The 11,937-nt window shown below is 50.3% G+C and overlaps 7 protein-coding genes across 7 annotated transcripts; 3 read left to right on the top strand and 4 right to left on the bottom strand.

The window, feature by feature from the left end:
• Positions 1–75: 75 nt before the first annotated feature.
• Positions 76–2,443, bottom strand: BDW43DRAFT_138383 (esterase/lipase family protein). The gene is made up of 3 exons (XM_032038287.1): positions 1,831–2,443; positions 1,550–1,698; positions 76–1,460 (listed from the first exon to the last, which is right to left on the bottom strand). Exons 1-3 carry the CDS (start codon positions 1,870–1,872, stop codon positions 308–310), a joined length of 1,344 nt encoding a protein of 447 aa, XP_031898318.1. The 5' UTR covers positions 1,873–2,443; the 3' UTR covers positions 76–307.
• Positions 2,444–2,721: 278 nt separating this feature from the next.
• Positions 2,722–3,155, top strand: BDW43DRAFT_313002 (putative quinol monooxygenase; the record flags this gene model as incomplete). The annotated part of the gene is made up of 3 exons (XM_032047486.1): positions 2,722–2,784; positions 2,836–2,948; positions 3,008–3,155. The coding sequence occupies 3 exons, from the start codon at positions 2,722–2,724 to the stop codon at positions 3,153–3,155; spliced, it is 324 nt and encodes a 107-aa protein (XP_031898317.1).
• A 224-nt stretch (positions 3,156–3,379) lies between these two features.
• Positions 3,380–4,548, bottom strand: BDW43DRAFT_301687 (acyl-CoA thioesterase; the record flags this gene model as incomplete). Its single annotated transcript, XM_032045094.1, has 2 exons — positions 3,380–4,213; positions 4,288–4,548. 2 exons carry the CDS (start codon positions 4,546–4,548, stop codon positions 3,380–3,382), a joined length of 1,095 nt encoding a protein of 364 aa, XP_031898316.1.
• A 381-nt stretch (positions 4,549–4,929) lies between these two features.
• BDW43DRAFT_282369 (mitochondrial 37S ribosomal protein bS6m) lies at positions 4,930–5,956 on the bottom strand. Its single transcript, XM_032042624.1, has 3 exons — positions 5,888–5,956; positions 5,784–5,815; positions 4,930–5,679 (listed from the first exon to the last, which is right to left on the bottom strand). The coding sequence occupies exons 1-3, from the start codon at positions 5,909–5,911 to the stop codon at positions 5,370–5,372; spliced, it is 366 nt and encodes a 121-aa protein (XP_031898315.1). The 5' UTR covers positions 5,912–5,956; the 3' UTR covers positions 4,930–5,369.
• Positions 5,957–6,181: 225 nt separating this feature from the next.
• BDW43DRAFT_312999 (glycine decarboxylase subunit H) lies at positions 6,182–6,879 on the top strand (the record flags this gene model as incomplete). Its single annotated transcript, XM_032047485.1, has 3 exons — positions 6,182–6,323; positions 6,410–6,472; positions 6,563–6,879. The coding sequence occupies 3 exons, from the start codon at positions 6,182–6,184 to the stop codon at positions 6,877–6,879; spliced, it is 522 nt and encodes a 173-aa protein (XP_031898314.1).
• Positions 6,880–6,989: 110 nt separating this feature from the next.
• Positions 6,990–9,919, bottom strand: dscA (ubiquitin-protein ligase dscA). Its single transcript, XM_032038285.1, has one exon. The coding sequence runs from the start codon at positions 9,715–9,717 to the stop codon at positions 7,315–7,317; it is 2,403 nt and encodes an 800-aa protein (XP_031898313.1). The 5' UTR covers positions 9,718–9,919; the 3' UTR covers positions 6,990–7,314.
• Positions 9,920–10,075: 156 nt separating this feature from the next.
• On the top strand, positions 10,076–11,839 carry BDW43DRAFT_282364 (cation efflux family protein family). Its single transcript, XM_032042623.1, has 2 exons — positions 10,076–10,493; positions 10,565–11,839. Exons 1-2 carry the CDS (start codon positions 10,173–10,175, stop codon positions 11,633–11,635), a joined length of 1,392 nt encoding a protein of 463 aa, XP_031898312.1. The 5' UTR covers positions 10,076–10,172; the 3' UTR covers positions 11,636–11,839.
• The last annotated feature ends 98 nt before the right edge of the window (positions 11,840–11,937 follow it).

Genomic DNA, 11,937 nt, shown 5'->3' with positions numbered 1-11,937 from the left:
TGATCTGGAAAACCCCACCTTTGTCATTGATTCGACTAGTTATCGCACCATTCTTTCCACCATCGGTCCCCAAGGTTCCAAGGTGTAATCCATACTTGACTAGGGGTGTAACGCCGGAAAGCATGGAACCGATAGAAGCGATATCACGCGTCGGCCGCGCCGACTGGCATAATTAGCTCGAATCTTATCCTGCAGTGGCCTTGCAGATGGTTCAAACGGTTTTGGCGTTCCCGAGAAAAGGGCGTCTACACGAATAGCGTCGGCTTTTGGAGACAGGAGCCAATCGTACTTTGGAAGAGGTATTTTTTTATTCCACAATTACGACGTCGTCAGCATCCATGAATCCACTGTCGTTATTGGCAGGGGTCCCGCCCTCGGTCCGCGGCAAGTTGCTGTCGACCTCCTCTACGGGCCCTGTCGCGGTTGAATACCAACCCTTGTCGATGGACTCTGCCACAACCTTGCACGCTTCGTTGACCAGTTCATAAAAAGCAGGGTTTTCGTGTGGTAAAAACATGCTAACGTGCGCCTTGATCTCGTCTGCTGCATTATCATTCACAGCTTTGACCCATCCGAGTCCTAATTTCCGGTCGTACGCCGCCTCTTCGTTTTCGACCTCAGGCGGGAGGGTGCAGAAGGTACGATATCTTGAGCGAATGATTCTTTGACTCAGCGAAGTCTTACCTTGGCCCGAGGTCTCTACCAGCGACGTTGCATTTTTACCCAAAGCTGTAAAAAAATTGGTGCAACCGATCCCGCGTTCCGTCTGCACCTCTGACAGGAGTGAGATGCGCTGGCGGAGATCTGACGGACGAGCTAAGCACCCAACAAATGCAAGATGAGATGAGACCCAGCCCCAGCCATCTGTCAGGCGCTGGCGTTGCGAATACATTGCGGCCGCTCCTCCCGCGGCCACGGCCCCTGCGGCCCCTGCAAACATGGCATATCGGCCCCACCGCTGCCAAGATGGCGTTGCAGCAGCATCTGAAGATGGAGTCGTAGCACTAGGCTGCTGGGGAGGTAAGGATTTGTCGTTCACAGATTGCTGATTGGCGTTAGGCGCCTTGCTGGATGAACCGCCGCTATCGCCGAAGCCGAACAGGCCTGCTACCTCCGTCAAAGCAGTGTACGCGGTCGTGGCATTCTTGTATTGTCCTTCCGCGCCATACGAGACGACACCCGGGGCAATACCCAGAAATGGCGTATCAAATGCAAGTACTCCCTGGATATGCGGAAACATGAACGAGCCTGGTTCCAGGATTTGGGAATTGGCGGGGGATTCCGAATCTGCCGCGGAGGGCTTGGCGGGAATAGGTTGCTCTGAGGCCAGTAGAAGAAGCGTTTCGGCGGCGACAATACCTCCCATCGAGTGCCCAATTAAGAAAACGTGAACTGAAGGATCAACGGTTGGCGAGGCTGTTCGGTTGGCAACCTCCAGGTCGATGACTTGATTCTGTAACCTTTTGCGAAGAGACGCCGTTAGTGGCCCGTTATGTCGATGGAAGGCGCAAATCTCCTGCGGACATAGTACATAGATGGCACGACGTACCATTCTCGAAAATGCCCCACGCATTCTTTCAAATCCCCTCGGGTCTGGTACTTGGGATACACGACTGTAGCAACGTCTATGGCAGGGAGGGCACGATCGATGAGAGCACGCGCATGTTTCGGGAAATTCCCGAACGTATCATCATCGCCCTATGAGGTGCGTAACAACTCGATCAGCATCATGGATGTATACTAAGGTACTAAGGTATGTACGACAACTGTCGACATATGCGGGGTAGAAGGATCTAAACACTTGGATGAGGGATTAGAGGAGAGTTGAACCTTGAATCCGTGGATAAAAACTAGTAATAGTGTCTTTTTCATTTTTGGCTATTCAGAAAAAATCGGAAAGATACATCCTAGGCGAAAGAAGTCAAGATTGGGGGAGAAATACAGAAGAGAATTGAAGGTCCAGAACTTCTTTCTTCTCCAGAAAATCCAATGAAATTGTTTCCCGTATTTTATTACGTCATCGACACGTGATGGGTACCTTTTTATAGATTCGAAGGATTGAAGCACGAACAAAAGTACATCTTTCAATGCTAGTACTAACCGTTGCATTTCCCTCGCCCTTCTAGTTATGAAGTCCGAGTACTTTGGTTGTTGGCATTAGGGCAACTGATCCATGTACGTACCCAGTAGCCAAACAATGCACTCAAGTGGAGATTGCTACCATGCCTATTTCTTTTAGTACTTTCTCTTTAAGACCGGGATATAACTTGTTTAAATACCCCAAATTAGGTGCACTTGTATCAATGTAGTGAAGAGAAAAGAACTGACGTATCTGTTTGGAGTATACCTTAATCACCTCTATGGGGAGCGTTACATTTCTCAGCAGAAAGTATACTGAATAACAGTATGTAACTATACCAAATATATTGCCACGACTCACACGGAAATAAAACACAGGATCCATATAACTAGGTTCTGTGCTCAAGAGATGTATATGTATAACTTTTATAAATTAGAGAGTGGACTGTGAGTCTGTCTATGATAATGTGATCCCAACCCAAGGTTAACAATATATATCCTCGGCATCTCTCGTTCTCCCCACCAACGATTTATGATTAGTACATAGTACATAGCCGAACCCGACTTCTATCAAGGTATATATCTATACCAGCGACCTTAAAATTCTATACGAACTCCACCAATTACACCCCCAAAGCAACCATGACCACCAGCGAATTCTATAATATCGTAAAGCTCGTGCCCCAACCGGGCAAATTCAACCAGGTAGGATCATCTTCTTACACTGCAATGAGTCCCTACTAATACGTAACCAAGGTCCTGGAAGCATTCATATCGTTCTCGGAGCATGTTCAGAAGAGCGAACTAAAGACGCAGGTCTACTGCGCTCTTCGGCCGGATAAGTCAGAGGAGTTAGTGCTGATTGAGAAGTGAGCTTATGTGGACGCGAGCTATAGGTGTACATCGGCTGCTAACAAGATGGCTCTAGGTATACCGACGTGGATAATCTGAAGGCTCATGGAGCGTCTCCTGAGTTCCGGAAGTTCTCGAAGGCTATTGGGCCTTTGCTGGCCAAGGCTCCAGAGATGACCAAGGCGGGTTTTGTTGCTGGATTTGAGGGGAGGTCGAAGCTTTAGATTTGTGTTGTGTTGTGGTTTCTTAAGTGGGCTGGATTATATAGGTAGCTTGAGCTGTATGGTACTCAGAACAACTGTTGAATGACTAGAACTGCTGCCATTTTCGCTGTATATTCAGGTTGATAGTCTCCTCTACAGTGACAGCGAAGTGCCTTGTAGAATGAGGATATATAAACAATGTACTAGTCGTCTCACTTCAATAATTTATATACATATACAGCAAATCATAGCTTCCCCTCCCGCTTCCTGAGTCTCAACAGACTATCCTGATAACTAGTAGCCAGCAACCTCCCATCCGGACTCCAAAGCCAGCTCTCATGAATCGCTCGATTCTCCCCAGACCGTGGCGTCCACCCCTCCTGCACGAACCACTTCATCGACAAATCTCCACTGTCCCCAGCACCAGCATCCCAATCAACCATCCTCAGAGCATCCCCATGCAGATGAAAAACCACCGTAAGCGTCAAACTCGCCATCGCAATCCAATTCTTATGCCCCAGAGCCCGCGGTATCAACAACAACGAATTCCGATCACTGGAATACATGTGCGCACACGCATACAGATTGTCGTACTCCCCAGCCGCCTCCCTCTCCTTCAACTCCTCCCTCCCCAAATCGCCACCAGGCAGCCCCTTAAGCGCATACAAATGCAACTGCCGAAACTTCTCCGGACACCTTTTCACATCCTCCGCATCATTAAACCCGGCCATATCAACCTTGCGCACATCCAACCCGGGGAACTCCCTCTCCGAAATACTCCCCTGCTCCACCAGATCCGTCCACCACTCCGCATCGACACTAGGACTAACAGTCTGCTCTTCCGGCCGTTTCGCAGCAAGAACATCCCCGAACCGCTCCTGCGCAGACACCGGCTGGTGCCCAAACGTCGCCGCCCCCTCGCCACGCTTGAACGAGCACAGGCACGAGAAACACACTTTACCGCTCTGTCTCGCATCGACAGCCCGCGTACAGTACATCTTCCCATCTCGGAGATGGCGCACAGTATACTCGTACGGGACGTCCAGTCGACCGGGCAAAATGAACGTACCCGTCATATCCTGATATTATTAGCCTATGTGTACTGCGCTGGTAGATGGATAGATAGGCAGGAAGGTGTCGTGTAGTATCTTACATGAATTATAAAGCCCTTATCTACAGTCTTTGACGCCGCGTAGGCGGACTGCGCGTATACATGCCCGCCGAAAGCCATTTGGCCCTCACCCGGCGGATACGGTGCGGCGAGGGATTGGAAGCGCTCGATCCTTTCTGGCTCGTCGTGGGCAATGCCGGGTAGGTGGCTGGGGCTGGGGAGTTGTTTTAGGGCCATTAGGTCCACGAAGGCTGGTGGGGAGGAAGTTGTTTGCTGAGGATCGGCGTCATGGTCCTCGGGCATGGTTGATAATTAGTATGTAGATATATAGATGGAGACTTGGAGTTGTTGGGATTTAAGGGTCTGGATGATTTCTGCTAGGGACTGAATCTTTAGGCCAGGTATAGGGGATCAGATCAGGGATAATCTAATCTGGTAGTAGTTGACCGATGGAGTATATGTATGTTAGGCGATTGGCGCGACGCACGACCGCCTTACCCGATATGAATGATGGGGAACCTCGGCTGATCGGGTGGAGGTCTGGAGGTCGCTTTTTCCTCACTTTACTGTGTCGCGAAGGAAATGTGATGATCGGCCTTTTTGGTCACTTTGTGTGGAGTTGGGGTTTATTGTTTGGTTAATTTGGGAATTCGCTGCGTGTTTATACTATTGCCATGTGGTATATTTACGTTGGAGAGTGAGGCTTCGGGCTTAAGAGTATGTCCACTGCTATTTCACGGAGTATATGTTGCCATAATGTGTCTTATAGCATAGCCTCAGATATACTAGCAGGGGTGCAATTCTTTTTAGTCTGATGTCGCTTTCGAACCAGATCAGATCGGGGCTATAGTGATCCTGCGAGACCCAAGAACCAGGTCACGTGCCAAAACGTATCAACTTGGTGTAGTGCACGACAGGCGATGAAACGACACCTTAAAGATAGAAACCCAATTAAGTGATATAATGTGCGCCTGCGATGCTGGTATGATAGTACAAAAATTCAACCCTCAATCCCAATAATACAGCGAACCATCAATGTCCGGACGAAAATCAACGTAGGCGAGCTGTGCAACGGCTCCTCATCTCGTCCAACTAATGCATAACCAAACAAGCGATATCCTTTTTTAGATAGACTCGGAAATGTTGCGAGTGTTGTTCCACTCGACCTTGCCCGGGATATCCTTGATGTCTTCCAGCTTGTCGCCCAACTTAACCACGGAGAAGCGAATCATCCGAGGATCGAGGCCGAGGGTTCTGCGGACGGCCATCTGTACTGGGCCGGAAGCATCGAAGCGCATAATAAAATGGTGGCCTTCGGTGTATCGGGCCTGATGCTTGGTAGTGGGCTTGGGGAGTCGGAAGGTGCCCCAGTTGGTGTATCCGCGGACTACGCCGCCGGACCGCAGGACCTGGATGCCGGTGTTACGGGCAATTCTGCGAAAAGTTAGTTACATCTATCATTGTAGTGAACCCTTTAATGGAGAATGTATCGAGTCTAGGGTGATAAGGGAGGCGTCTCGAGTCGCGGAAGGTCATACTCTCGGACCTCATTGAGGCTGCCCGGACGGACCTATCAAAGAAGGGCACAGTTAGCATGAAGGATACGGGACAATCCTTCAAGGGAAAGCACAGGAGAACATACAATGGCAATCAACTCGTACAACATGGTGTGGGGGGAAAGATAGCGTCGGAGAAGAAACAACGGGCTGAGGACGATGAGATTTTCCCGATTTGCGGCCAACCCATCATTCGAGGCGCTTATCAGCAGATTTCTTGGCGCCGCCTATCAGTCCGGGAACTATGTAAGCTACTTTATTTAACCTGCGTATTCTCTCCGCGGGACTCAATCTTTCCCTCCTCTTTATCCCCTCCTTTCGTACCTTCGCACGCTTTCCCTCGACTCAATTCCTACCCCCTTGATTTCAAATCACTCAAAATGTCTGCTGTTGCCAGATCAGTCCGCCCCTTCGCCTCCCGCGTGCTCTCCCAGAAGCTCCCTCTGGCCGGAGTCCGCAGGGTGTCGCCAGCAGCTGGTTTCCCGCGGGGAAGTGTCAGGAGCTTCTCGCAAAGCCCATTCAGTATGGACTCGTCCGATTTTCCTTCACGAGGGCATTAGAATGTCCTACTTCAGTAACGAATACTAATATTTTATGAAATGGTGCAGTGGAGGTGAAGAAGTACACCGAGTCTCACGAATGGATTGAATTGGCCGATGACGGCAAGACTGGTGAGTTTGCCCCAACTCATCGTCTCTGGATAGCGACATCAGACACACCTTCGCCTCAAAGCGCGCACAATACTAACGATACATAACCAGCCAAAATCGGAATCACAGAGTACGCCGCCAAGTCCTTGGGCGACGTCGTGTTCGTTGAGCTCCCCGAAGTTGACCTAGAAGTCAATGCCGGCGAGCCCGTCGGAGCTGTCGAGTCTGTCAAGTCGGCCTCGGACGTCCTCTCTCCCGTCGCCGGTAAGGTGATTCAGGGTAACGCTATCTTGGAGGACAAGGCCAAGTTTATCAACGAGAGCCCCGAGGCTGACGCCTGGATCGCCGAGATCGAGGTCAGCGATGCTTCAGAGCTCGACGGTCTGCTAGATGCTGCGGCCTACAAGGAGACTATCGACGAGGAATAAAGGAATGCATGAACTGGATGGTACGTCAAGATGAAGCGCTCGGTGATCATGGTTTCTTTTTGGGAATGTCGGATTGTTTTGTTTTACCCACGGGTAAATTAAATCATTGTTTCTTTTCATGTCATGTTAGACTCGTATCTGCCGTCAATTAGCCAGGCCTGTTATTCAACAAGACTGGCTTACTGCAATTAATATACATATTGCCAGTTTCCTCTCTGGGACTTTAGAATATCTATTCTTGTTCAGCTACAGGGCTCCATCACGCCTTCCAATGTTGAAAACTCCTAGAGTAGAAGCTTTGATTGAAGTCAAGCTGTACGTTTTATACGACTATCCTTTTCTGGAATGTATTGGGTCTACCTTTTGGAGGCCAGGCCAGTGTAAAACATAACTAATCAATACACCGTCTATTGGGTATGTTGACAATATTACACGCTATACAGGAGGGATAGACTCTCGACAAATAGGACACTGAAGCCTGAGTCGCATCCAGCTTTCCAAGCACGTGCTGTGGAAGATATGTCGACAGGGGGTGACCATATATGCCCGACGACTAAGGATACTCGTAGCTCCGTCCGTCATACTGCTGCCCCCAGAAGCTCCCGGTGCCGCGAGAACAGGCACCTCAATTTCCTGCATGCATATCGCACAGTCGAATATCGCCTTTTTCTTATCTTTCGGATGTTGTTTATCCTCCTCTTTACTATCGTCTCGTTCGTCTGCTCTCAAGGCTCCAATCGGTAGCACCCCACCCGACTCAAGGTCAGTATCCGATTCGGCAGCATCTCGTACGATAGGGTGATAATCATAGGCCGGGGGTGCCCAGCCACGAGGTATGAAGAAGCGCGGCCCCAGAATGTCCTGACTCGCCAAGATCCAGACCTGTATCCACACCCACCCAGCTAGTGCAAGAGCTGTTGTCGTGTCGGAGCGCACAAACAGCACGTTACCGGGTACAGTCAAGAAGTACATGAAAGGGAACAGGCGTAAAAAGCTCTGACCAACCACAAAGTCCCACCGCAAAGCTTTGCGGCAGTTGCGTATAACATTCCGATATATCTGGGGTGTCCAGAACGAGAGGTATACAAACCCAAGAGCTCGGGCATAGAGCGCCCCCAACCGGTTTGGCCATAAGAAAGACCAAATAGAGACGATTAGCCCCACAAAGAGCACAAAGTAAAATCGTGCATACATGGCCCCTACATCGCTGCGAGTCTCTTGAGCTGTCGGCGTTGTGTTACGATTCGGAGGCGGCTCGTTCTCCTCAGCCGGAGGATCCTGGTCTGGGGTCAATATGATAGGCGTTGCCCCAGAGTCCCTAAGCCGTGCAGTGGCTGGCATTGGCAGGCCGCCAGGGCGTGCCGTTGTTGCCGTAGGGTTGGATCGACGGTCCTGTTCCCGCCGTTCAGGGGCTTGGACAGCCCATATTTCCATCATGAACTTCATTCCGATGTAGCTGACTGAAAGGAAGGTGAGGAATGATGCTGTCGTCAAAATCAAGAATGATACTGCTGGATATAGCTCCAGCAATGTGAATACAAGTATAAATGAGTCTCCGAATGCCATCAGTGCAATGGTATAAAAACTGATCCGACTCCTGGTCGAAGGTGTGGAAGCTTCCTTAACCTGCCGCAAGAGTAAAGCAATTTGTGCAGCAGAAATGCCGCATATTACAAATATAATGCGAGCAGAGTATTTACCGAGCTCCTCCAATTTGGGCCCGGTAAGATACAGTGCTTCAGTGGGAGGGAAATCGGGCGTGCCCTTCGTTTCAAGGATGTACCCGCAGTCGGGAGAAAAGACCACAGCTGACATGACCATGAGTGGAGGTGACGGAATGGGTGCACCCATAGGGTATCTAAGCTCCTGCTCAATCTGCTCAATGGCTTGCCTATCTGCAAGGTAGTCGCGAACCGCTACTGGATGCTGTTGTAGGTAAATTATGTGCTCACACTTCGGCGCAGGAAACTCCACCTGCTCGGCGCCAACCAGCGAGGACCAGGGAAAAAGTGTGGGAGGCTTATTCTGTTTCTCGGATATAGTATCCGAGAGAGATTTCATGAGAAGCTGATGCGACAAGTCATACGCGTCCGATGAAAGTGTCATATGCGGCAAAGTAAAGATGCCCCCAAACTTTTCGCTTGTAGTAGTGAGGATGATGGCCCCCGTTTCAGGAAAATGAATTCCGAGTAAAGGCAGGTACCATGTATTCCCCCAGAAGTCGCCGTTTTCCACAGCTAAAGTTGCTCGAATTTCACGGACGTGGCCATGTTGCAGTCGAAGCTCTTCACCACCTCCTTCACGCAAGTCTAGATAGAAGGAGCCCGTGTTTCCAGTAACATTGTGGCTGAATTCGTGTGTGAAATATTCATTTTCCAGTACAATGGCAGTTGTATTCAATGGGCGATGGGCTGTTTCTAGCTTACGCCTCACCCAATCGCCGTGCAGTTTACCGGTGGCATTGCGGTAGACGGGGAGAAGCAGTTGCGTTAGGTTGAGCGCCTGTGATGCGTCCGGGTCCTCGAGACCCTTCGGAACATCCAGCCCTGCATTTGAAATGACCGACCGCAGCTGGTAGCGCGCCCTATCCTGAACTTCCGAAAGAATTTCCCACGCGTAACTATCATTCTTCCTTACCCCCGGGAAAGGAAGCCATCGGTCCGCTTGTGGGTTGAAGTCTCCGTACTTGGATTCATTCAATCGACGAAGCGCATCTTTCTCCCTTGTAAGCTCCCGCTGACGTTCTCGATCCTGAGAGATTAACGGAGGATGAGACTGCGAACTGAGAAGGAGATAGAATACGACCAGGAAGAAAAAGAAGGAACCGCGGTGATCCATAGATGCCGAAGATGTCCGGGCATCGGAGTTGGGGTCTCCTCAAATGGAACGGCCTATATTGTGCTGCATTGCCAGTCCAGGACGTGGCACAGCAAAGAACATTAAGTAGAATGTTATAAAAATCGAAGGGAGCTGTTGTTGGGGGGAAACAAGGCAGGCGACGTTATCGTGAATGACGACAACGGACAAAAGGCGGGAGTCGATGATGCGATGAGTGAGTCGAGGCCTGAGGCTTTCCCCGGCACCAACCCCCCCGCCTTTCCGCCTCCTGATTCTATCGATTAGACTAGACTAGACTAGGCTCGCGGAGATCAATCCAGCCCCGTGACCCTTCCATATCCGTCTCTTCTGCGCCGCGGTTGATTATCCTTCCCCATCCCTTCCTTATACTACGGTGTAACCGTTCCTCTCCTGAAAATATCTTTGGTTCGGCGCAGGCGCTATTGCCTGGTTAGATGCAAATGGCATCAAATCTCCCCATTCCTCTTCCTCCGCGCACTCCTACTCCACCCCCCGACGATCCTCCAAGCGCTCCCGACAACTCCTCCCACCTTGGCACGCAAGACAAAGATTCCTTATCACCATTGGTAGAGAGTTTCCCCCCACCAAGGAGCCCCTTGAATGCCGAAGACCCAACTCGCTTGAGCCCTACACGGGCATCCTTCATGCTCAGTCCTTCGGACAATGTGCCGCAGCATAGCCAGGGCGACAATGGCTCAGCTGGCCCATTCAATTTCAAGACAACCACCATGGCAAAGAGCCCCGTGGTAAAGTCTGTAAGTTTACGAGTACTTTTCTGATGGAATCGGTGAGAATAAGCCGCTCATCTCTGCTCAATCGCATTTAGAACATTGGCCAACGACGTGGACACAAATACAAACACAGTAGTATATCACACCAAATATTCCTCGAGCCTCCGCCAAGAGCACCGCTGGCCTTGCCTAATTCGCTGCCCATGCCGACTTTTAAAGAATGTCGCGGGAGCATGTCGAAAGATCAGAAAACACGTTTCTGGTGGAGTGTATGCCATATGTTTGTTGCCGCATATACCCTTTGGAGCGCGCATGGGTCCCTGGCCATGACAGCTTTATCCCATCTCATACTGTTCGATTCACTTGGGGCATTGCTCTGTGTAGCTGTGGATGTGTTAAGCAACTTCGAGGTATGGAAGAGATCCAGCGTTCGACATCCGTTTGGGTTGGAACGGGCGGAAGTGCTTGCTGGTTTCGCAATGTGTGTACTTCTGCTGTTTATGGGAATGGATCTTATCTCCCATAACCTGCAACACTTCCTCGAGTCATCGGGTCACGAACCCCATCACTCCCATCCCCACGAGCGCGTGTCTGTAGGCAGCGTAGACGTCACTGCTCTACTTGCCATCTCATCCACTCTGATCTCTGCGATTGGACTGAGGAATCATGGGCGAATTGGAAAGGCAATGCGGTTCGGATACATCGAATCCCTGCCCTCAGTTCTCAGCAACCCGTCCCATTTCCTCACGCTTTCTTGCTCCACCCTTCTCCTCCTGCTTCCACTGGTATCCGTGCGTCTCTACAACTGGCTGGATGTTCTCCTATCCAGCACTATCGCTATCTCCATGTGCGTCATCGGAGTACGCCTGGTCAAGACATTAGGTTCGATGCTTCTCATGTCTTATTCCGGCCCGGGGGTAACAGACGTTGTCCGGGATATAGAAGCCGACCCGTGTGTTTTCGGCATCGACGACGCCCGATTCTGGCAGGTTCATTACGGACTGTGCATGGCGAACTTGAAGCTGCGCGTCTCAGGCTCCGAAGAAAATCTCATCCGACTTCGCGAGCGTATCTCCAGCCTGATAAGGAACCGGTTGGGTGGCGGGTATGGATCTGGCGGCCAAAGATGGGAAGTGTCCTTGCAATTTACGATAGAGAAGTCATGATAGCACGATAAGGCCATGATGAGGGAATTGTTTATTGAAATGTTGTGCTTACCTGTAAATTAATGGAACCCGTATTTATTGGCTCACTATGTGTAGATCTGGCTACCGTATACTTGATTTTGAATCTGTGGTTACTTCACTGTCTGCTATTAGATATTTGGGGTGCTCTTAGATCGCGGGACGCTGTTAGCGAAGCTGCTGAATGTTCAATGGATTTACCAACTACTAGTAGCAAAGCCAATTGCCCGTAATACGTAGAGGATCGTAGATACCTGGACATGATAATTTTAACGATGCAAACC

The sequence above is a fragment of the Aspergillus alliaceus genome (genome assembly GCF_009176365.1).
Source record: "Aspergillus alliaceus strain CBS 536.65 unplaced genomic scaffold BDW43scaffold_34, whole genome shotgun sequence".
Taxonomy (NCBI): Eukaryota; Fungi; Ascomycota; class Eurotiomycetes; order Eurotiales; family Aspergillaceae; genus Aspergillus; species Aspergillus alliaceus.
The sequence above is the reverse complement of the archived record's forward strand: the minus strand, read 5'-3'. Positions and strand labels throughout refer to the sequence as shown.